The 25384-nt window shown below is 41.5% G+C and overlaps 1 protein-coding gene across 2 annotated transcripts; it reads left to right on the top strand.

Annotated features, from left to right (window-relative positions):
* The first annotated feature begins 5910 nt into the window (after positions 1-5910).
* On the top strand, positions 5911-14895 carry LOC110078991 (carbohydrate sulfotransferase 8). Of its 2 annotated transcripts, none has more exons than XM_078391411.1 (2): positions 5911-10255; positions 11761-14895. In XM_078391411.1, the coding sequence occupies exons 1-2, from the start codon at positions 10237-10239 to the stop codon at positions 12594-12596; spliced, it is 855 nt and encodes a 284-aa protein (XP_078247537.1). In that variant the 5' UTR covers positions 5911-10236; the 3' UTR covers positions 12597-14895. The 2 variants fall into 2 exon arrangements, with proteins under 2 accessions (XP_078247537.1, XP_020649362.3); XM_020793703.3 differs by having other exon boundaries at positions 9075-9218.
* Positions 14896-25384: the final 10489 nt, after the last annotated feature.

Below are 25384 nucleotides of genomic sequence, written 5' to 3'. Positions count from 1 at the left end.
GGGCTAGTCAGGTATAATCTAAACCAAATCCCTTCTGAATACACAGTGGAAGTGAAGAGCAGATTTATGGAACTAGATTTGGTGGACAGAGTGCCTGAAGAACTTTGGACACAGGCTCATAACATTGTACAGGAGGCAGCAACAAAAACCATCCCAAAGAAAAGGAAATGCAAAAAAGCAAAGTGGCTGTCCAACGAGGCCTTAGAAATAGCAGAGAAGAGAAGGGAAAGAAAAAGCAAGGGAGATGGGGAAAGTTACAGAAAATTGAATGCAGAATAGCAAGGAGAGATAAGAGGGCCTTCTTAAATGAACAATGCAAAGAAACGGAGGAAAATAATAGAAAAGGCAACCAGAGATCTGTTCAGGAAAATTGGAGATATTAGAGGAACATTTTGTGCAAAGATGGATATGATAAAAGACAAGAATGGGAGGGATCTAACAGAAGCAGAAAACATCAAGAAGAGGTGGCAAGAATACACAGAGGAATTATATCAGAAAGATTTGGATATCCCAGAATTGTCTGAAATAAAAATAAAATTTTAAGTAGAACATTTATTTTGATGGTTGCTATTTTCCTATCAAAAGTAGCTGTAATTTATCCCATCTCTCCAAATTATTCTGTATCTCTTTAATCAATTTCATATAATTATCTTTCAATAATGTACTTGATTTGTTTATGATTTGGATCCCTAAGTATTTGACTCTCTTCTCTTCTTGAAAGTTAGTCCTTTCTATTAATTTCTGTTGTTCTTGATCTCTCATATTTTAACAAGTATTTTTGTTTTCTTTTGGTTTATTTTCATTCCTGGCATATCACCAAAATTCATCAGCATCTCCACCAGGTCTTCAATTGAGTCCATTGGAGACTCCAATATAATAACTAGATCATCTGCAAAAGCTTGGAGCTTAAAAGTATGACCCCTTACTTTCAGTTCTTTTATTTCCTTGTTATCTCTAATTTGCTCAGTTAATATTTCTAGAGTAAGAATAAATAATAATGGAGAGAGTGGGCACCCCTGTCTTGTACCTTCTGTATTTGTATTTCTTTCATCAGCTCTCCATTGATTCTAACTTTTGCCTTTTGCTGGGTATAGATTGCTTTAATTAATTTCAAAAATCTTTCTCCAACTTGTAGCACTTCCAATTGGTGTAGCATAAAGTTCCAATTCAGATTATCAAAAGCCTTCTCTGCATCCAAAAATATCATAGCCATTTGCTTTTCTGGGTGAGCTTCATAGTATTCCAAAGTATTTAAGATTATCTTTATATTATTTTTCATCTGCCTTTTTGGAAGGAAGCCTGATTGGTCTTGATGTATTGTCTGTATTAAGATTCTTTTCAATCTAGTTGCCAACATGGTTGCATATATTTTATAATCCACGTTTAATAATGAGATCAGTCTGTAGTTTTTGATTTCTTTACCTTCTGTGTTTTCCTTATGTATGAGAGAGATTATCGCTTTGGACAACGTTGGTGGTAATTCTCCTTTTTCTTCAACAAATTCTAAGAGTCTCTTCTATGGTTTAAGCAATGCATTTTCTAATTCTTTGTAATATTCAGCTGGGAGACCATCTGGGCCTGTTGATTCCCCCCCTTTTTTTTTTGCTTTTTGAGGGCTTCTATAATTTCTGCATATGTTAAAGGCTCATTTAAAGACTGCATTTGATCTTTAGTCAGTTTAATTTTATTGTATTTCAGTACATATTTCTTCTGAGATTCTTTGTCTACTTTCTTTTTATTGTATAAATTGCAGTAGAAGTCCTCAACAATCTTTTTTATTTCGTCTTGTTTAAATCTCTCAGTCCCTGTTTCATCTTTCAGTGTTTGTATTATTGTTTTCTCCTTCTCTTTCCTTAATATATATGCTAACCATCTCCCTGGCTTATTTGCAATTTTTTAAAATTGCTTTGCAAATTTAAGCTTCTTTGCAGTTTCCACAGTGAGCAATATATTTATCTGGTGTTGTATTAACTTTATCTTTTCTTTCAGCCTGTATTTGATGGATTTGTTTCTGCTGTAGTTCATCTGAAGCTAATCTATTTTCCAAAATCTTATACTTTTTCTGTCATTCTCTTTTTTGTTTTGATGCAAATCTTATGGCTGTGCCTCATGTTCTGTTTGAAGAAGTCCATGTTTTCTTTTATTTGCTTGATAAACTTATTTTTAAATATGAAGTACTGTATTGAGCTTCCAATTAAATTCTCTTGATTTGTTACCTAGTTGTAATGAAATTGGACTATGGTCTGTAAATGTGTTAGGTAAAATATCTGTTTGCTCCAATTCTTTCATTAGGCTTGTTGAGATCCAACATGCACCAATTCTTGACCACAATTTATATATGTTAGAGTAAAAAGTATAGTCTTTTGTCTTTGAGTAACACATCCCCCAGGCATCTATGATATTTACTTCTTCCGCCAATTGTAGAAAATTTCTTGAAATCATTCCTTTTTTTTGTTATTTTATCTGATTTTGTGTCTAGTTCTTTGTCAAAAACAGCATTAAAATCACCTATCAAACAATAGTAATCATAATCTTTGTTAGTTCTATTTGTAATTGTTTAAAGAAATTATCTTGATTTCCATTTGGAACATAAATATTAATAATTAGCATTTTTGTTTATTCTCTTTGGATTTCCACCATTAATATCCTTCCATTGTCTCAGGCAAAAATTAGTTTTGGTTCCAGTTCTTTCTTTATAAACATAACAACACCTTTCTTCTTTTTATTTAGGTCCAAAGCCACAAACCATTTTCCTAACTTTGAACATTCCAACAGTTTCTCATCTGCTCTTTTCATATGAGTTTCTTGTATGCAAATTACATCAGCTTTCTGTTTCTGCAGTTGTAGAAAGTTCTTTTACATTTCTGAGGTGAGTTCAGGCCATTTATATTGACTGAAAAGATTTTCATTTGTTTTTTAGTCATCTTGTTGTTGGTTAGTACCTTTCTGTTTCTTCCTTGTCATGTCTCTGGTATGTCTTGGCTCAGCTACTTCCTGTTTTTCTGGCTCTGTGTCTGATTCTGATTGTGATGAGTGGTCTGATTTCTTTTGAGGCCTTTCTTCTGATTTCCTCTCCTTTCTTTCTCCCAGTTTTGTTGGTTTCTTCTCATTTTTCCCCATAAAGTCTTGTGCTTTCATCGGTGAAGTTATATTGTATCTCTGTGTATCAATTCGAAAAAAGAAACCTTCCTGTGTCAGCCATCTATATGAAATTCCATTTTGTTGAAGTAAAGATGTAAGGGAGGAGTGTTGCTTCCTTCTCTGCCTCATTTGCCTCCTCAGGGCAAGTTCGGACCAAGTCCTGCTGCTGCTGATTCCAGCCTCCTTGGGCCACGTTCTGCCTCAGTGGCAGGGATATAACCTGAATGTCAACGTGGAAGGGACCTACTCAACCTGAGAGCCCAAAAATGCCTCATTGGCAGGGGCGTACTCAACCCATGCTCCCCAAATGCCAACATGGGAAGGGTGTACCCAACCTGGGTGCCCCAAATGCCAATGTGGCAGCGACGAGCTCTTTCTGGGAGCCCGAAACACCACATTTTAAATATTTAATTATTTGGAGGCTTGTATTCAAATCTCGCCTTGATGGCAAACACCTCCCTTTCTCTCATCCATGTATATCTCCATCTTGAACGAGAGGAAAGGAGCAAACACAAGCAACAAGAAAACTAAGTACAGTGGTGCCTCGCTTTATGACTGCCCTGTTTAACAATGAAACCGCATTACAATGAACTTTTTGCGATCGCAAAATGATGTTTCCTATGGGGGAATTTCGCTTTGTGATTATCGGTTCAAAATGGCCACCAGGTAAACAAAATGGCCCCCTGCTGTTTTCTGGGATGGATTCCTCGCTGCACAGGCAGCGAAAATGGCCGCCGTATGGAGGATCTTCGCTGGACAGTGAGTTTACAGCCCTTTGGAACGCATTAAATGGGTTTTAATGTGTTTCAATGTTTTTTTCTTTTCGCATTACAACGTTAAACTTCTATTTAGAGGCTGTATAGATAAGGACTGCAAGGTCACCAAGTGCTGATTGAAGCCTCACTGAGTTGTGGCGTATCTCCAAATCTCTCCAAGTATGGAGCCAGTCCTCAGAGTGAGTTGTGTGGGAGGCGGAAAACATTTTTATTTTATTGTGTGAGGGCTTTTTATAGATGGGGACTTATAACTCAAAGCAAAGGTGTCTGAATGTATGGTTTACACATAGTATTTGTTTAGGACATAGGTCAGGGAACAGTGGTAAATTACCCCAAATGGGGTAAAAGTGAAAATTCTGGGGGTAATGAGCAGAGTGCTACCCCCTCCCTCCCTCCATCCCACCCCACCCCCACTCCCACCCTCTGCTGCCAAACCTCAAATTGTAAGCACCTCTCTCTGTTACTTCCTTAGTTGCAGCAGGGCACTTCTAAATGCTCCCTTCTGTTAGAGAGCGGAGAGTTAAGCCTCCCTAATTGGTTACAGGTGGGAATTAGCCCCGGGCAATTAGCCCCGGGCAATCAATCAATCCGGGGCTTCTGAATGACTGCTTCCTCCAGAAATGAATGTGAGCAAGCAGAAGGTGGGAAAGGAGCAAGCAAGGGAAGGAGGGAAGAAAGAAAGGTGCGAGAGACCAAGGACTTCATCAGGCTTATTTAAATGTATGTAATTGTAGAAAATGGAGGGAGAAAATGGAGGGAGGGAGAAAATGGAGTGTGTGTGTGTGTCTGTGTGTGTGTGTGAGAGAGAGAGAGAGACTGACTCAAAACTGAAAATGAACAGGCAGTCAAGCAAAAGAGAAACTGAATTAAGGCAGGGGGGGAAGGGTGGCTTTTTAAGGTGCTGTCTGGGTTTATCATTGCTTTCCTTCCAAGAAGCAGGCATCTTTGAATTCCGTGGCTGCTGTCACCCTCTGCAGTGATCATGGAGCCCAAGAAAGTAAAATCTGTCACTGCCTCCATATCTTCCCCTTCTATTTGCCAGGAGGTGATGGGGCCAGTGGCCATGAACTTAGTTTTTTTTAATGTTCAGCTCCAGACCATTTTTTGCGTTCTCCTCTTTCACCCTCGTTAAGTGGTTCTTTAAGTCCTCACTTTCTGCCATGCTTTTGCATAGTCAATGAAGCAGAAGTAGATGCTTTTCTGCAACTCTCTGGCTTTCTCCATAATCCAGCACATGTTAGCAATTTGATCTCTAGTTCCTCTGCCCCTTCGAAATCCAGCTTGTACTTCTGGGAGTTCTTGGTCCACATACTGCTGAAGCCTGCCTTGTAGGATTTTGAGCATAACCTTGCTAGCGTGTGAAATGAGTGCAATTGTATGGTAGTTGGAGCATTCTTTGGCACTCCCCTTCTTTGGGATTGGGATGTAGACTGATCTTTTCCAACCCTCTGGCCACTGCTGAGCTTTCCATTGATGATGATAAAAAAAGCACACTGGTCCTTTGATATTGGGCTGTGGCACCAAGGTGTATGACATGACCTTTAGCCTGGTTTGTTCCTTTTTGCACACCACACATAGAATGATTAAAGTGGTAGGAAAAGCCCACCCCCCAATTCTGCATTGGCTGTCTCTAGCAAGCATGTCATTGCTAGGACCACTCTGGGAGCCACTGATGATGATTAAATCCTCTGCAAGCTAACAAAAATTTAATGCAACTTGCTAGGCACATTGGACACCTTACTACTCCCTATACCACACCATGGCTGGATTGCAATGTGTTCCAGCAAAAATAGTGCACATTTTTATCAAATTTGGTGCATCCTGCTAGTTCAGTACACAGCCTGTGTAGATTCGATAATATTTTAATTCAAATAATGTATGATTTCCTTCCTTTCGAATCAAGGGGGTAATGTCAGCATATATAAAAAAAATTTTTTGGGGGGGGTAAAAGGTAAAAAAGTTCCCTGACCCCTGGTTTAGGAGGTAGTGCAGGAAATTCACATTTGTATGTCTTACCCTCTTATGCGTGTAATGTATTATTTTGCAAATTTGCTCAATGGCTTACTTCCTGTAACATGATCTGGTCTTGAGGTTAGGCAACAGAAGCTGCTTACCTGGCAGCTCAGTTGTAAACAGCAAGGTCCCTGATCATTTGGATAGAATCTGAGCACATCAACATGTGGAAGTCAGGAGCATAGCCTGCACTATGACTGTGATCTCTCCAAGGCCCACATGTTTACTTACTATATGTTTTTCTTTGCATGTGAATGGAGGTCTATATCGAATCTTAGAGTTTGAAAGAACAGTGAGGCTTCAAAGGCCCCATGCCTGGATCAACTTTCTTCCTGAATCAATCCACACAATCCAGACTATTGCTTGCCACAAGCAGAAAGCAATAGCAATCAGACCTTGAAAAAGTTGGTTCCCCCCACCCCAGAGCATATTCTCAGAGTCCGCAGCTAGTCCGGTTGCTGTTTGGATGGCAATAAGGCATATTTGCACAAGGTATGAGCAAAATAGAGAGGCAAGTGTCATAAACAAACTTTATGCTATAGCAGAGGAAATATCTCATGAGTCATATTTGCTCTGAGTTTGGGATTACACTGTAAATTTACTTTGACTGATAAAAGTTTCACATTACAATATATTTCAGACAAACTAGACATGTTTCAAATGCTGTTCTACAACTTTTCATTCCTCAAACAATCTTTCACCTTGAATGATGGGCTTTAACTGAGCAATCCCTAATTAGATAAATTGATAGTAACACTAACATTAACCAGACCACCTTGCTAATTAGTGTTGGATAACATTTATTTTAGAATTCAATATGGACTTATTTATGTGTTGGTAGGTCTTCTCCATACAATCACTATCTTATTATATGTACATTTGCACATTCTCTTTCATTTTTTTAAGTAACATGAGTTTTATAACAATAGTTGACAGGCATTAACAAAAAGATTGATGTAAACATTAAAAATGTATTTGGTGGGTTGGTTCAATAGATCTTTGCTACATGAGATGGGGAGATGAATCGATTAGACACCTTAATGTAATAAATGAAAGGATACTATGCCTCAGTCAAGACATCAAAAGATGGAACATTTATTGAGAGGATTGATGGAAAAATTATCTGCCACATTGGAGCCTTCCACGGTGATACTGAGAGCTGCTGAAATTTCTATGTTTCAAATGTGCATTCAAATCAGAAAATGATGATAACAAGCCCATTGCAAGAACAGCTCAGTAAATTAATGAATAGGTTACACTTTCCATTTTCTTTAAGCGTATTTTCCCAGAAGCAGTACATTGGAAGCAATGCCTCTACATATGCAAATAAGTGTCTATAAATCTATAAATCTCTACTTTCTCCTGTATTTAGAAAGCACATGTTTGTTGTAGTAACTGAGTCAGAGTGGATGAACCACCACTTCTGAGAAAGTTTTAGATAATATTAGGAACCCTGAGGTGCAGTGGTTAAACTATGCTCAAGTCCTGGGGTTCAATCCCAGATAGCTGGCTCAAGGTTCACTCAGCCTTCCATCCTTCCAAGTTTGGCAAAATGAGTGCGCTGCATAACGAGTAGCCTGCATAATTACCGGTAATTATGTAAACCACCCAAAGAGTGCTTCAAGTGCTATGGGGCAGTATATAAGCAGCACACTTTGCTTTAAATTATTCATGCTGACATGAATAGGAGTAACTATTATTATTTTAAATCTTTTCTTATCCTCATTTTTAGCTCAAAATAATATTTTAATAATATATTATAATTGTCACTATAAATTATAATTGATTGGATAGCTCAGGGAGTTGGGCCCTTGGCTCCAGTTCAATAGATCTTTACTGCATGGAATGGGGAGATGAAATAATTAGACACATTAATGTAATCAATGAAAGGATACCAAGTCTCAATCAAATCATCAAAAGATTGGGCATTTCTTAAGAGTACACAGTAGGAGTTCAAATTCTCACTGTGCCTCCTAGAAGAAGAGCCAGCCTGTGTAGCCTTGGTAAACTATGAAGTCTCTGAGTACCCAGTAATACCCAGACAACCCTAGAAAGGTTTGCCATAAGTTGGCATCAACTTCAAGGCACATCATTATGATGTTATTGTAATTGTAACAATTATATTATTATTCATATTGGTCTGGCCTCACTTTCAGAATACAGTACAGTATGAAATTAGAGACTCACTGGGCAGAAGTGGATGGGTGGTCTGTGTCCCAGCAATTGAAAGTGACGTGAACTACTGATAGGAGCAGAAATCATGAAACTTTAGTTCCAGCTAGTTTTTCTTTCATTTGTAACCCGATTTTAGGATGTTGGACAGTAATAAATCTTTCAAGAAGAATATTTTTTTTCTTCCACTATTTAAAAGATACAATTGTATTACCATCGTAGAACTAGTGGCTGAAGTGTGTATGCCATGCAATGGAGAATCACTCCTTGTTAAATCAACAAATGGGTCACTCATAAAAGTCCTTAGTTCATTTTTTTTTGCTCACATACAGCAATATTGGGTGTCAATTTCTTAGATGAAGCTACCTTTTTCCTTCTGTCATTTGGTTCCACCTTTACTACTCTGGCATCCTCTTGACTTCAGTTTCATTAGGAGGGGTGTGTGGAACATCATCACAGTCAGCTTTATCTACGTAGGTCTTTTGCCATAGGCAGAGGAGGACCCAGGAGATTTTGACCTACACGCAGCAATAATTTCTCAAGGGAAAGGCTGGCAATTCTGTTGTCAGTTTTGAGTGATATTAGTTTTTTGCACATCTTTATCTGCCTGAAGTAAAGGGTCTTCTTTCTTTCTTTGACCCAAGAAATCCTCTGAGGGAGATTGGACTTTCTCCTTCAATGATCAAATTACTAATCCTAACAGTTCTTTGATTTCCTTCACTAAATCTGATTGCAAGTGTAATATCACACGATAATGAGTTGCCCTTGTGCTTTGTGGATACAGACCTTTCAGTCGGAACAGATTTATGTGATGCAGGGTTTCTTCCATCAACTATATATGGCAGAAATAGCAATTACAACTTTCTAAAGCTTTTCCGTTCATTCAGGACACAGGACACAAGTCTTTGCTTGTGTGGTGTGATATTTATAGCCATATTTATAACATACCTACTATTCTGATTGTGTAGAGTACATCAGAAAAGCTACAGGATTTGACTTCCTTGGAAAATATTATGGCTAACCTGCTTGAGAAGTTCTTCATTTTCCTTCTCTTCAGTACTCTGCTCAGTATTCTTCTTCTTCAGATATTCCCAAGCGGCAAGACAGAAATAACAGGTAAGCATACTGAAGTAACTAGATACCAACACTGCAATGTAGTCAATTTCTAATAAAAATGTTTTTAAAATAAATATGTTTGCCTGATGTCTAATGATTGGAGCAATTAGATATCATTTGTATGTATATTTAGGGTTATGATTAATAAATAAAGCTGTTGAAAATAACGGAGGAATAATCTCAAAACTAGGGTAATCCCTTTGTCCAAAGTAGTCATTGGAAAAGAAAATGAACAATACAAAGTATACCATCTGGTAAATCTCCTGGGCCTCTAGAAGAGCACTTGTAGAAGTTATGCACTAAACAAGAACGATGGGAATGATCAGAGGATACCATATAAATTTTGCACACTTTGGAAAAATTTCTTTATTATATCAAAAACTCCACTATTTCCCATAATGGTGGAGAGACTGCAAGAGCAAAAAGGAACTTTTCTACACTTTGAGAATACTGTAATCTCTTTGTGAGGTAATGAATAACAAATTGTATGAAAAAACCTTGGGCTATTTTACAGAAGCCCTCACTGCTCTGGGAGACTACACAGGCTGCATTTGTTCCCAGACTTCCTCTGGACAAAAAAGGTGGGGTTGTGAGGTCTCAGAGCACCTGCTGAAGTCCTAGGCAATGGCTGTGCTCCTCCAGGTCTCCAGACAGAGCAACAAATCTGACAGCTGAGTTATTTGTCTGTGAGGTGTGTTTAAGGCTGAATGCCCAGCTCTAAACATTCGCAGCTGGTGCCAAAGCTTCCTGGCCCAGCCCAAAGATGCTGCCGGTGTCAGGAGAAGCCCCATCATTAGCTTGTGTGAGGCAGCTTTTTCAGGTAGCAGAGCACTAGGGTTGTGAGGTTTCCCCATAATGGTACAAATGCACCACTCCCCACCACTAGGGTCATTGCCCTCACCAGAGACCTTCTGTTATGCACAGAAGAAGAAAAAGCAGCTGGTGCTGGCACCTTCAGAAGAGCCAGCAGCTGAAGTGAGAACAGCACTGGCCACCACACATCTCCTGTAGTGTCTGGATGTGGGCTGTACATACAGGTAAGATGGGAAGGATGACAGGGAAATTCACTCTTTCCCACTATGCCTGGGCTATGGGGGGACCTCACAACCAAGGCATTATTGCAGGAGACAGTAACTCCACATAGAGTGAGAGCTCAGGAGGAAGCGAAGGAGGATTCAGGGATGAGAACAAAGATATTGGTAGTCCCAGACCCTGGCAGATCAGCCTGAAAAGTAGATGGAGGTGCTGGCAGTGGCAGAAAGCTGGCTTTCACAAGCAGGAGTTGAATGTGTCTGGCTTCTCCTCCTCAGCCAGCTGTGCCACTGTTTGGCAGTGACAGTGCCCCTCGCTCAGTGCTGTCCCTGTTGCCTTCTTTTCTTCTATCTTCCCAATTATCTTAAGATCAAGATGAGCCTAATGCTGCTGAAACCAGAGCCAACAACTGAGGGTTGCCCCATTTTTGGTGTCACACAGAGGGAGGCTGTTTCTGCACAGATGTGCATGCCATGGAGGGTTGTAGGGCTCCCCCCCTCCTTGCAATAAGTGTGGGGACCAATACTGCTCACCTCAATAGGTGAGAAAGCTTGCAGCCCTCACATGTGAGTCATGGTTGCTTCCTTCCCAACCTTGGGACATCAGAAGAAATGGGAAACAGTTTAGCATGATTTTCACAGCATTGTTTAAGGATTCCATTTTGAATTATGTCCAGAATCCAGCTGAAGAAGTGCACCACTGTGTATGAAATTTATGCTGATGGAATTATGCTGGCAGAAGTAATAACATTCTGGCCATTGTTTTAATTTTATGTTACATGTTGCCCGTAATGTTTTCCTATAGAATAGTAACACGAAAAGCCTGAAAATAAACACAAAAATTACTGAAGGAAGGAAGGAAGAAATTCACAAGTTTACCTCCCAAATCCTCTAAATAAGACATTACCTTTCAATATAATTTTTAAAGCCAGGTTTTGAGTAGGATTAGCTAAAAAAGGCAGTAACAGCAGAGGCAGCTTGAACTCTGCCTGCCTGAACAAGACTTGACCTCAGCCCTGCCCAACCCATGCAGTTTGCCCTCTATTAGAATTAAGTAGACTTAAGCCATCATACTATTTTGTTCTGCTCCTCTCGCACAGTCACATATAGATGTGCTTGCAAAGTTTGATCATGAGGCTGGGAGTTCAGTATGAGAGGAACACAGATAGAGCCCTGCCCCTCCTTGTCCTCTGGTGAGGAGGCAGGCAAGAGAGGGCTGGTTAGAAGTAGCTTGAATCTGAACTGGGAGAATGCCCCATTTGCCTTAACAGACTAGTCTCTACTGACTGGGCATATCATCACCGCTCTCTCCTTCCTATTCAGCACCGCTTAAGCCATCCAACAACCTGGCACAGAAACAGTTTGCTAGAAGCACTAATACCCTGCAATTTTCATCATCCATAGTTTTCATGCCTGCAAAAACCAAATGTCCACAATACTACTGCCCAAATACACCTACCCACCCAAACCATGTGCCATCAAATTTTCCAAAGTCATAATTTTTCTTCCAGATCCTGAAGAAGATTGGCTGAAAAGGCAGCATGGCCGTAGAGACACCTTGAATTCCACCTGCTTGAACAAGACTTCCTCAAGGTCAGCATCTTGGCAACTAGACGATGTAGTTGTGAAGCAGCTCTTTGTGGAGGAGAGTCATAAGTTTATCTACTGCGAAGTGCCAAAAGTCGGTTGCTCCAACTGGAAAAAAATCCTCGTTTTCCTCACTCTCAACATGAGCAGGGATTCTTTGGAAATCAACCATAGCATGATCCACAGAACAAATATTATAAGGAGGTTGAATTCTTATCCTTCTGAAAAGCAAGCAGAATTTCTGAACACCTACACAAAAGTGATGTTCAGCAGACATCCTTTCGAAAGACTGGTCTCTGCTTATAGAGACAAGCTGCTGCACTCTGAGCCCTATTATAGTACCACAGTGGCAAATGAGATCAAGGCGTTCGCCAAGAAGGATCAAAATACCAATGAAAAAGTGACCTTCCAAGATTTTGTAAATTATATCCTATCAAGAAATCCCAAGGTTTTGGACATACACTGGAAGCCAATGCATTTGCTCTGTGATCCCTGTCACATTCAATATGACATTGTGGGGAAGTACGAAACACTGGCTCAAGATGCTGACCACATTCTAAGAAGAATTGGAGCCCCAGGGGGTCTGCAGTATTCAAACAGCAAGGTACACAGCACAGAGAAACGGACTGACAAGAATATCACCCTGAATTACCTCAGGGAACTAAATCAAGACCAAATGCAGAAGCTCAAAGACCTTTACCAGATAGATGCATCTTTATTTAGCTATTCTTTAACATTAGAGCCAGAAACACAGCATTAAGGTTCCATCATATTGCCTATGATGTTTGTTTCCATAAATTCAGGATAAAGTAGGTCTTGGCTGCTAGAGAAAGAGCAGTTCTGTGATGGTACCACATCTCTGAGATCCCCTAAAAAGGCTAACCTGGTGTCTTCATATTTATCATTTGGGCTGCATGATCTGATCTCTCTATTCAGCTATCAATGGATTTTCAGTACCTAATTGTTGTGCTTTGTTGTTTCACCTCCCTACAGATTATTTCCCTTTCCTTTCTATTCATAATTGCATTTTAAACATTGATGTTCAATACAGGAAAATATGGGATAGATTTTTTAAAGTTTTTGTTAGAATAAAAGAAAATATCTGAAATCTTGTTTGCTTATGTGGTCAAAGGAGGGCAATCACACAAGTATTTATCACCACAGCAGTTTTTTCTGTGTTCACGTAGCTGCACATTTGTTACTAAATGAACCACATGAGGTTGCAAACCAGTTGCAAAATGAACTACAAAGGACAATCCATCAGAGCGGAAGAAAAAGCTGTGGGTTGCCCTTGCGAGCATGGACTGTTAGCAGGATTTTGGCCTGTGTGTCCCTATTTCTGCAATACCTCAAAAATGTGACATCTTAAACTTGGCATACATATTACAAGGTTGGATGGCAGTCATCCTGTAGTTCTGAGTGAGCAGTACATCTCCATCTCTGTCTTTCCCACCCAACGTAAACCTACAATAATTGTTTCCATCTGTAAAAAAGGGGGTCACAAAGAGTCGGACACGACTTAACGACTAAACAACAATGACAATAAAAAAGAGATTAAGCCCCCACAAAGGCTAGTGAATTTGCCTGGCCAGCCATTGCCCTCTCCCCATCATCCTATTCTCCATCTTGACTGCAAGGTGTGGGAGGAAAGGAATTAGAGCTAATTTAGGAACCAATAAAACAAAGCAAAGGCTCATAAGGGTCAGCTATGGGTGCAATCAGACAGCCATTTGTCCTGCTGTTTGTTCCACTGTGAGTATGGGTAGAATAACTCTGTTTTGTTTTGTTTCCAGTGTATGTGATTGCTGGGATTGAACCAAAGTGAGCTTCTTGCTTTAATTTCCTAGCTAGTTTCAATATCCCAATATCATTAGTGGATTAAACAGACATCTTAACTATTTATTGATATGGGGAAATAGTGAAATTAAATAAGGAAATTAAAGACTTGTTTCCTCTGTACAAATATGAAGCTTTGAAATGCTGTGTATTGCACTCAGACCTTGGAACATTCATTTAAAGAATACATCTCCTAGAATCCTTCAGGCAGCAAAATCTCAGAGTGGTGATGCAAAAACTAACCAGTTCTATTTTAGGCAACATCATAGTGCCCACACATCTCTTACTGATACACACTTCCTTTTAAATTTCAAGAGCACCACCAGATGGTAGCTTCAGATGACTGCAGGATTAATGACCAGAAAGTCCTAGCACTCTACTTCTTTTGCACTTCGGTTGTTTTGTACTCTTTGTTCTGTCATGTTTGAAAAATATCATTTTATTTAACCTCTTATGAGCACAGAAATCTTTCTTATCCCTGGAGCCGAGGCAAGTTCCTTTTCTGGGCTAGTTTCCAGAACTCCTCATCCATAATGGGATATCTTTTCCAAGTACTTCTATACCAAGAACCATCATGGGTCCATCTAGTCTAGTGATTGCCAACTTTGGGTAACCCAGGAGTTCTGGGACTGCAATTCCCAGAAGCCTTCACCACTAGTTGTGCTGGCCAAGGTTTGTGGGAGTTGAAGCCTAAGAACCCCCTGGGTTATCCAAGACTGGGAAGCACAGATCTGGCCCATTATTATTTATACGAGTACACTTGATTCAAACCCTGAAAATTGGTAAAGCAATGACATGATTATGCCTGAACTGATTAAAAAACATATTGAATGATGGGTTCTGGTAACTGCAGCTTTATTTACAGCTATTGACAAAACTGGGAAAATTCCTAAAGATTGGGGGACTGAGATCATAATCCCTATATGCAAAAGAGGTAATAAAGATCTACCCTCTAACAACAGGCCTATAACCTTCCTTAATATGATAAGTAAACTATATGCTAGACACCTTCAGTTGAAATTGAAGGATTGGATAGACCAAGAATCCCTTATGATAAAAGAAAATGCTGGATTCAGAGAGGCTCATTCAACCTTGGACCAAAGTATGATCCTGGAGCACTTAATTATGAAATATTACTCTAAAAATTCAGTGTATACGTAGCTTTTATTGACTTTAGAGCTGCTTTCGACTCTATTTCAATAAACATATTATTGGAAAAAAAATAACTAATATAAATATTGACAAACATTCACTAGTTTTGGTTCAAGCTTTGCATAATAATACATCAGTAAGAATTAGAGTTAATCCCCAAGGACATCTTACAGCACCAGTTAAAACTGAAAAAGGGGTTAAACAGGGCTGAATCTTGGTACCCTTATTTAATATCTATATAAATGATTTAGTGACAAATCTAAACAATTTGGACTTTTATCCAAAGTTGGCAAATAAACATACTGTATTTCCATTCTATTATAAACCGACAATGCAGTAATTCTCTCAAGAACCCCAAATGGATTAAAAAGAATGCTATGGGCTCTTGCTGAATTTTGTCAACAGAATCAATTAGAGGTAAACCATGATAAAACCAAGGTAATGATATTTGCTGAAAGACCTAAAAAGTATATTTGGAAAGTAAATGAGGTACTTATCAAGCAAGTACAATATTATAAATATCTTCGTCTGATATTCCAAGTAAATGGTAAGAGAAATACTCAGAAATACTCTCCTGAGATGCATTGTTCCACCTACTGTGGGGAGTGAAAGAATCCTGTCTCTGCAGCTCCACTCATCAGCAGGACCAGTAACCCTCATTAGCGCATATGCACCAACACTGTCATCCACTCCGGAAGTGAAAGACAAATTCTATGACGATCTGGCAGCTACTATCCAAAAAGTCCCTGAAAGAGAGGCACTGTTCATTCTTGGAGACTTTAACGCTAGAGTGGGTGCTGATCATAATTCTTGGCCCACTTGTCTAGGCCGTTTTGGCATTGGAAAGATGAATGAAAATGGCCAACGCTTGCTGGAGTTTTGCTGCTATTATGGTCTCTGTGTCAGCAACACATTCTTTAACACGAAGCTGCAACACAGAGTTTCCTGGAGGCATCCAAGATCCAAGCATTGGCATCAGCTCGATCTAATCCTCACTAGACGTTCCAGCCTTCCTAGTATTACGATCACACGCAGTTACCAGAGTGCTGATTGTGATACTGATCACTCCCTGGTGTGTAGTAGAGTAAAACTACGAACAAAGAGAGTATATCACACAAAAAAGGAAGGAAGACCACGCATTGACATCATCAAGACTTGCGATCAAAGAAAAGTGAAGGAATTTGCCCAAGCACTTGAGGAAGTCCTTCCAGGTCCGGCTAATGCAAATGCACCTGAACGATGGGAACACTTCAAGAACACTGTCTATAACACCGCCTTGTCCACCTTTGGCAAGAAGACCAAAAAGGTGGCTGACTGGTTCGAAGCCCATTCAGAGGAGTTAATGCCAGCCATCGAGGATAAGAGAAGAGCTCTAGCAGCATACAAAGCCTGTCCTAGTGAGTACAACTTGCAAGCTCTTCGAGCTGCTCGCAGTCAAGTCCAACAGGCTGCCAGGAGATGCTCCAACAATTATTGGCTCCAGCTCTGCTCTCAGATACAGTTAGCAGCGGACACAGGTAACATCAAAGGAATGTATGACGGTATGAAGCAGGCCTTAGGTCCAGTACAGAAGAAATCTGCTCCCCTGAAGTCTGCTACAGGTGTGCTCATCCAGGACCGAGCACAGCAGATGGAACGCTGGGTACAGCACTACTCTGAGCTGTATTCCAGAGAGAATGTAGTAACCGAAGAAGCATTAAATAACATTGAGTGCCTGCCTATCTTGGAAGAGCTGGACAGTGAACCAACCCTAGCAGAAATAAAAGCAGCCTTGGACTCCCTCGCCTCCGGCAAGGCACCTGGAAAGGATAACATCCCCGCTGAAGTGCTGAAATGCTGTAAGGAGATCATCACCTCCGAACTGTACGAGGTCTTCTGTCTCTGCTGGAGGGAAGGTGGAGTCCCACAGGACATGAAGGATGCAAACATTATCACATTGTACAAGAACAAAGGAGACAGGGGTGACTGCAATAACTACCGGGGCATCTCTCTTCTTAGTGTGGTAGGGAAGCTGCTTGCCCGTGTTGTGCTGAAGAGGCTCCAGGTGCTTGCAGATAGAGTCTATCCAGAATCACAGTGCGGTTTTCGAGCTAACAGATCCACCACTTACATGGTATTCTCCCTCCGACAGCTGCAGGAGAAATGTAGGGAACAACAACAGCCACTCTTAGTGGCCTTCATAGACCTTACAAAAGCATTTGATCTGGTTAGCAGGGATGGCCTTTTTAAAATACTTCCCAAGATTGGATGTCCACCTCGTCTCCTTAACATCATCAGATCCTTCCATGAGGGAATGAAAGGCACTGTAGTTTTTGACGGCTCAACATCAGACCCCTTTGACATCCAAAGCGGAGTGAAACAGGGCTGTGTCCTCGCACCAACACTTTTTGGGATCTTTTTTGCTGTCATGCTGAAGCATGCCTTTGGATCCGCAACCGAGGGCGTCTATCTCCGGACTAGATCAGACGGAAAGCTCTTTAATCTCTCTAGATTGAGAGCGAAGACCAAAGTCCAACTGAAATGCATGCGGGACTTCCTCTTCGCAGATGATGCAGCCATTGTTGCCCACTCTGCTGAAGACCTCCAACAACTCATGAATCGTTTCAGCAAGGCCTGCCAAGACTTTGGACTAACAATCAGCCTGAAGAAAACACAAGTCATGGGCCAGGGCGTGGACTCACCTCCCTCTATTACCATCTCCACACAAGAATTGGAGGTTGTTCATGACTTTGTGTACCTCGGCTCAACCATCTCTGACACCCTCTCTCTAGATGTCGAGCTGGATAAACGCATTGGCAAAGCAGCCACCATGTTCTCTAGACTCACAAAGAGAGTATGGCTCAATAAGAAGCTGACGACACATACGAAGATCCAGGTTTATAGAGCCTGTGTTCTAAGCACACTCCTGTACTGCAGTGAGTCATGGACTCTTTGTGCACGGCAGGAGAGGAAGCTGAACACCTTCCATATGCGTTGCCTCCGACGGATTTTTGGCATCACCTGGCAGGACAAAGTTCCAAACAGAGCAGTCCAGCATGAACACATTACTGAAACAGCGACGTCTACGTTGGCTCGGGCACGTCGTGAGAATGGCTGATGGTCGGATTCCAAAGGATCTCCTCTATGGAGAATTAGTGCAGGGAAAGCGCCCCAGAGGGAGACCACAACTGCGATACAAGGACATCTGCAAGCGAGATCTGAAGGCCTTAGGAATAGACCTCAACAGATGGGAAAACCTGACATCTGAGCGTTCAGCCTGGAGGCAGGCGGTGCATCACGGCCTCTCCCAATTTGAAGAGACCCTTGTCCAGCAGGCCGAGGCAAAGAGGAAGTCACAAAAGCAGCAAAACCAGGGAGCCGGACAGGGGACAGACTGGATTTGTCTTCAGTGTGGAAGGGACTGTCACTCTCGAATTGGCCTTCTCAGCCACACTAGGCGCTGTTCCAAGCCCTCCATACAGAGCACGCTACCATAGTCTTTCGAGACTGAAGGATGCCTAACAACAATTCCAAGTAAATGGTAAGAGAAATGCGCATGTAAAACATGCGGTAGCCAACACCCAGAAAAGCATGAGAGCTTTAGAAAAAAATTTCTGGTCACAGAGGGAAAGTAATGTGACAGCTGCTATTTGACTTTAACGATAAAATCTTTAATACAGATGATCTATGGAGCCCCATATAGCATACCAGCTAACGTGACCGCTTTGGAAAGACAACAATCAAAAATTTTAAGAGCTATATTGCATTTTCCTACTGGTGCATAAGGCTGGAATCTGGGCTAGTAACTGTTGAGGCCAGGCTATGGATAGCTGCTATAACATATTGACTAAAACTGAATTATAGTACCTCAAGGTTGGTCCATCTGACATTGCAAGATTGCTTTGTCCCCTCTAGGCGGAAGACGCTGAAACATAAACCACTGTCAGTGGCTTTCCAGAATTTCTGGTAGAGTTTTCCCCCCTGCTCAACCTGGAGATGCTGGTGGTGACAGAATTTGTGCTCTACTGTGTTCTTACATGGCACACAAATCTACCTTACACATCACGAGCAACCGATGGTGTTACCCAATATGTATCAAGCTGCTACTATTATTTATTGATTTGACTTTTATACCACCCGTCAAGCTATCAAAGCCACTCTGAGTGGTTTACAACATTATAACATAATAAGCCCTAATTTAAGAACAGTAAACATAAAGGTAACAAAAAAAATTAAAATTAAACACATACACAAAAAGCCCAACATAGAATTAACTAAAAATAATTTAAGATGGTTTAAAGGCAAGATGGTGGAACAGATAATATTAATACTTAACGAACTACTGTGTTACCATGTTATAAGCTCTGTGAAGGCCTGTCGGAAAAGCCATGTTTTCAATCATTGTTTAAAAATTCTTAGTGAAAGGGCCAGATGACTTTTGGGCAGGAGATTATTCCAGAGACGAGGAGCAACTGCCAAGAATGCCCAGGTTATGGTCTTCTCTTTCCAGGCCTCTCTTGGGGTCGATATTCTCAACTGCCCAGCCTAGGAAGATCATGTAGGACAGGCAGATCTCACTGGAAGGAGGTGTTCTGTCAGGTATCGTGGTCCCAAACCATTTAGGGATTTGTATGTAAGCATCATCACCTTGAAGCTGGCACGGAAAAGAACAGGGAACCAGTGCAAGGTGGCCAGAATAGGGGAGATATGATGGCATTTCTTCACCCTATTGAATAATCTGGCCGTCACATTCTTTACCTGCTGACGTTTTCATAGCAGCCCCACATAGAGAGCATTGCAGTAGAATCATAGAATCACAAGTAAGAAGAGACCACAGGGGCCATCAAGTCCAACCCCCTGCCATGCAGGAATTTCATCAAAGCACTCCTGACAGATGGCCATTCGGCCTCTGCTTAAAAACCTCCAAAGGAGGAGACGCAGAGGCAGCACCTTCCGCTGCCGACCAGCTCTGACTGTCAGGGAGCTCTTCCTGAGATTCAGGTGGAATCTCTTTTCTTGTAGTTTGAAACCATTGCTCCTTGTCCTAGTGTGTCTGGAGCCGTGGAAAACAAAAATGTCCTTTCCTCGACATGACATCCCTTCAAATATTTAAACATGGCTATCATGTCCTTTCTTAACCTGTTTTTTTAAAAAGCTAAACATTCCCAGCTCTCTAAGCTGCTCCTGGTAGGACATGGCTACCAGACCTTTGGTCGCCCTCCTCTGGACACATTCCAGGTTGTCAACATCCTTCTTGAATTGAGGTGCCCAGAACTGGACACAGTACTCCAGGTGAGGTCTGACCAAAGCAGAATAGAGTAGTACTATCACTTCCCTTAATCTAGACACTATAATCCTATTACCAAGAGTTGCGTTGGCTTTCTTGGCAGCCGCATCACACTGCTGACTCATGTGTTAAGAGTGTATCTGCTATACTTTGAACATGTGTACATAAACATGTACTAGCAGAAACATTTTAATCTTATTCAAGAAAGAATGTAGCTCCCTGGAGAGAACTGGTGGAAACTTAACAGAATTCAGTGCTCTTAACTCTGGATGCAAAACTTAAAACAGGTCAAACTTAGTTTAGAAAAATATTTTGTATTTACATATGTAACTTATACAGCTTATTTTCAGCATAACATATGAAGTAACTGGTTACGCACAACCCAATACAATATAACAGCACGACCACTCTTATACCACATCAACCTGTCTATTCCTGAACCACAACAGCATGGCTACTCCTTTACCAGAGCAATAAAGCAATACTTTCCCAGAGCCTTTTTTATACAGAGAAAAAGCCTCTGTAACCAGCAACACCTGCCCAAGGCAACTCAAGCCTCTGACTCTGCCTGTTAACCAGCAACAGGTGTATGCTTGCACTTTACACACAGTCTTTCTTATATATTTTACTTACATGAGTATACTTCAAATGTTCAAGACTTTAATTTACAAAATAGTTACCTGTTCTATTACAAATATCTTGACATCTTCAGTTTGTGGGCTACCAAGACTCCTAGATCCCTTTCACAGGTACTGTTGTCTAGCCAGGAGTATTCCATTCTTTATCTGTACAGTTCATTTTTTTCTGCCTAGGTGTAGGATCTTACATTTCTCCCTGTTGAAATTCATTTTGTTAGTTTTGGCCCAGGACTCTGTCAAGGTAATTTTGAAGTTTCATCCTGTCCTCTGGGGAATTAGCAACCCCTCCCAATTTGGTATCATCTGCAAATTTAATCAGCAGACTCTCTATCCCTTCATCCAAGTCATTGATAAAAATGTTGAATAGCACAGGGCCCAGAGCAGAACCCTGAGGCACCCCACTAGTTAGCTCTCCCCAGGATGAAGAGAAGCCATTGGTGAGCACCCTTTGGGTTTGGTCAGTCAACCAATTACAAAGCCACTGAAGAGTAGCACTGTCAAACCCACATTTTATTAGCTTCCTTGCAAGGATATAATGGGGAATGTTGTCAAAGGCATTACTGAAACCAAGATATGCTACATCCACAGTGTTCCTTTAACAAATAAGCCTGAAACTCTATCAAAAAAAAAAGAGATCAGATTAGTCTGGCATGACTTGTTTTTGAGAAACCCGTGTTGACTTTTAGCGATGACAGCATTGCTTTCTAAGTAATAACAAACTGTCTGTTTAATGATCTGCTCTAGAATTTTTTTGGGAATTGATGTCAGGCTGACTGGGCGATAAGTATCTGGCTGTTCTTTTCCCCCCTTTTTGAAGATAGGGACATTTGCCCTCCTCCAATCTTTGGGGACTTCTCCTGTTCTTCAAGAATTTTCAAATATTATTGCCAATGGTTTTGAAATTACTTCTGCCAGATCTTTTAAAATCCTTGGATGTAGTAGTCTAATCTTGAGACCACCAATGCATTGACAACTACGGTGCGGGGCCTGGAGATGCAAATGGGCAATCCCCCTCAGGTGGAAATAGGTGGAATGGATCACTGACTCCATTGAGAGCTCTGAGTCCAGAAGTATGTCCAGGCTGTGAACCTCATCCTTAGTGTAGAGAGAGTAGCCCTCCTGCAAAAGAAAGGAAGGTCCCCGATATATAGGCACTAGGGGCAGCCACCCACAGGACTTCTGTCTTGTCTGGGTTCAGCCTCAGTCTATTATCCCTTATCCACCCCAGCATGGTGTCCAGGCAGCGCTCAAGGGGCAGGACCGCTTCCTCTGCAGAAGGATGGAAGGAGAGATAGACCTGGGTGTTGTTCACATATTGGTGAAAGGAAACTCCAAAACTCCTGATGACCTCCCCCAGCAGCCTCATGTAGATATTAAACAGCATTGAGATGATTGACCCCTATGAGACTCCACAATTAAGAGTCCAAGGGGTGGACATTATCACCCCAAGCTGCAATCTTGGAGGATAGTCCTCTAGGAAGGACTGGAGACAGGCCACCAATCCCCAACCCAGAGAGCCTCTTACAGGGGGATACTGTGGCTGATGGGATCGAAGGCTGCTGAGAGATTGAGAAAGACACCAAGGATATTTTGCCCCTTTGGTCTCTCTCAAAAGGTAATGTTGCAGACCAACCAATACTGGCTCCTTGCCATGATGCGGCCTGAACCCAGACTGGAATGAATCGAGGACATCATCTTTTCCAGGAGTGCCTGTAGCTGATTGGCCAGCACCTTCCACTAGGTTGCTTAGAAAAGGCACAGTGGCGATGGGTCTGTATTTGTTAATAACGTCCATCACCAAGTTTGGTGGGGTTTGTTTTTTTTTTTGCAAATGAGTCTAATGAGTGTCTCCTTGAAGGCTTGGGAGGACCTATTAATAAAAGCGGTGTCCCATTCCATTGTTTCTGCCCTGGCAGCTTTTATAAGTCAGGCCCGGCAAGGATCTAGAGAAGTTGTAGTGGCCCTGCAGCTATCAAGCACCCTGTCAACCTCTACTGACATCACAGGCTGAAATTGTGTTAGACTCACTGGGCAAGGTGCTGGAGTGGATGGTTCAGCTTGATCTACTGAAGGAAAATGATGGCCAAGGTTCCGGCGGATAGGCTCCACTTTATGTTTACAAAATGCTGCAAGCTGGTCACGGGAAATAGTACTGAGAGACCTATCACTGTGACCAGTCCTGGATAAATCGTGTATTATATGGAAGAGTTTGGCCTGCTCCTCTCACACTTCTCTTACCCGGGTAACAGAGTATGTTTTCCTTGTTGCCTTCACCTTAGCTAAAGATATTCGATATGATTTTGGGGCCTTTAGTTTATATTCCATCAGGGCTCATCTCCAGATGCTCTCCACCCTCCTATTCTGCTTCATCACTTGTAGTTGTTGATTATAACAAGAGGCTGGGTAGGCTTGACACTCGAGGAGGCATTTGGGTGCGAATGTATCAGCCACCCTGGTAGCAGCAGCATACCATCCTTCAAAGAGCTCTTCAACAGGAGTGCCAACTAGGTCAGCCGGTATCCCCTGCATTGCATCTTGGAAGCCTACAGGATCTAATAGTCTTCGGGGGTGGACCATCTCAATGGGTCCCTGCTCCCCGCAGAGGGGGAAGTGCCACTGTGAGGTTGCATTTTATCAGGTGCTGGTCCAACCATGACAAGGGAACCAAAATAAAGTTGGTTACCTTCAGATCACACTCTTCCTGACCAGTTGAGAACACCAGGTCCAGAGTGTGACTCTCCACATGGGTGGGGCCATTGACATATTGGGACATGTCCAAGGAAGCCATGGTTTCAAAAAACTCAAGAGCTGGTCCAGTGATCTCAGCCTCAGCGTGGATGTTGAAGTCTCTCAGCACGAGCCGTCAGGGGATCTCAACAGTGCCACTGAGATGAAGCCCACCAGCTGGGTCACGGGGAGCATGGTAAATCAATACAATCTGAAATCCATCCTTGCTTCCCACTGACACATGGAGGGCCTCTAGACTTGGGATCACCAAGGCAGAGAGCCTTACAGCCTCCAAGGTGTTTTTATAAACAATGGCAATTCCTCCTCCCCGTCCCTCCAGTCTACTTTGATGCTGGATGGAATACCCAGGTGGGCAAATCAAGGAGAGACCTACACCACTCTCTGTGCTCACTCAGGCCTCAGTAAGGCAAGCCAGATCTGTTGGGATTTATTTAAAGCAGACCTGAATTAGTTGGGATTTATTTAAAGCAGATCTAGCATATAACAACATTAATGATAGAGTGGAAGGTTGGCTAAGCAGGTTACCTTGAGCCTGGCAGCTGGCAACAGGGCTAGAAGAGGGGACAGCCTTTAAGCATCTGTCCCCCATTGTTCTGGACTTAAAAGCTACAGTGTCAAAGCCGTACCTTCCTCTGCCCGTAATCACTTGAATGTTATTCACCCCTCCCTTTCACTGGTGGCAGGCTTTAAAGTCTCCTTGGGTGTAAAATACATTAAGACATAAAGTGCAATAATGAACATTAAAAATATTAATTAATTGGATAATAAATAAAGAACAATGCTACTACAAATCAGATACAGCAAGTGCAGAAAAAAATAAACAGAACCCAGGAAATTCCAATTGTGAACTGATATATGTTTAAATGTAACTAAGATGGATACAATTCAATAGATTTAATATTAAATTTTAAGACAGGAGCCAGCTTACACATGACATTCTTTTTCCAGCCTTGATACAGAAACTGTGCTAGTGAGTAGAATAAAACATCTGTGGCTTCAATCCTCTTGGCATATCTTTATATCATGTAAGCAGATTGACAGCACCATCTGTAATTGTAATATTTAATGTAATGTATTTATCGGCAAGTTTAGTATTCCTCCCCTTCAGGTTCCAAAGCTCCCTTTCAACCTGGGGCAGCCTTGAGATGGGAGTAGGAATGGGCGGGAGACTTTAATATCTAAAAAGTGCAGCCACATCTGGTGGCAGCAATCTGGCAACAGTTTTTAGATATCAAAAGCCCCTACCCCCAGGGCCCAAAGGTGTAAGATTCCAGAAATGGATTTCAAGCACCATGAAGTGTACAGATTTAACCTGCTTTCAATTGAACTGCATAAATAAATTTCTTGCCATATCTTAAAATCCAGAGACCTTTGTTGGGCAGGAATTCATTTATAGAAAAAGTATGGCTAGCGGGTTTGTAACAAAAAATTATTAATAATCATGGAGTCATAGAATAACTGAGTTGAAAAGGCCTATCAGGCCATTGAGTCCAACCCCCTGCCCAATGCAAGCATCTAAATCAAAGCAGATCTGATTGATGGTTATCCAATTTTCTTTTAAATGTCTCCAGTGTTAGAGCACTCACCACCTTCCAAGGTAATTGGTTTTATTGTTGTACTGCTCTCATAGTTAGAAGGTTTTTCCTGATATTCAGCTGAAATCTGGCTTCCTGTTACTTCAGCTCATTATTAAGTGTCATGAACTCCCATATGAGCAAGAAGAGGTCCAGCCCATCCTCTGTATGACTACCTTTCAAGTATTTGCAAAGTGCTATTATATGTCCCCTCAGTCTTCTTTCCTTAGAGCTAAACATACTCCCTGATCTTCCTTGTTGCCCTCCTTTGAACTTGTTCCAGTTTGTCAGCATCATTCTTGAAGTGTGGTGCCCAGAACTGGATACAGAACTC

The sequence above is a fragment of the Pogona vitticeps genome, chromosome 1 (assembly GCF_051106095.1).
Source record: "Pogona vitticeps strain Pit_001003342236 chromosome 1, PviZW2.1, whole genome shotgun sequence".
Taxonomy (NCBI): Eukaryota; Metazoa; Chordata; class Lepidosauria; order Squamata; family Agamidae; genus Pogona; species Pogona vitticeps.
The sequence above is the reverse complement of the archived record's forward strand: the minus strand, read 5'-3'. Positions and strand labels throughout refer to the sequence as shown.

Excerpts from the sequence above, each read along its gene's own strand:
- LOC110078991 (XM_020793703.3), top strand. The coding sequence starts at position 9,116 with ATGGCTAACCTGCTTGAGAAGTTCTTCATTTTCCTTCTCTTCAGTACT. Across the intron at positions 9,219-11,760 it reads CGGCAAGACAGAAATAACAG|ATCCTGAAGAAGATTGGCTG; the intron begins GTAAGCATACTG and ends TTTTTCTTCCAG.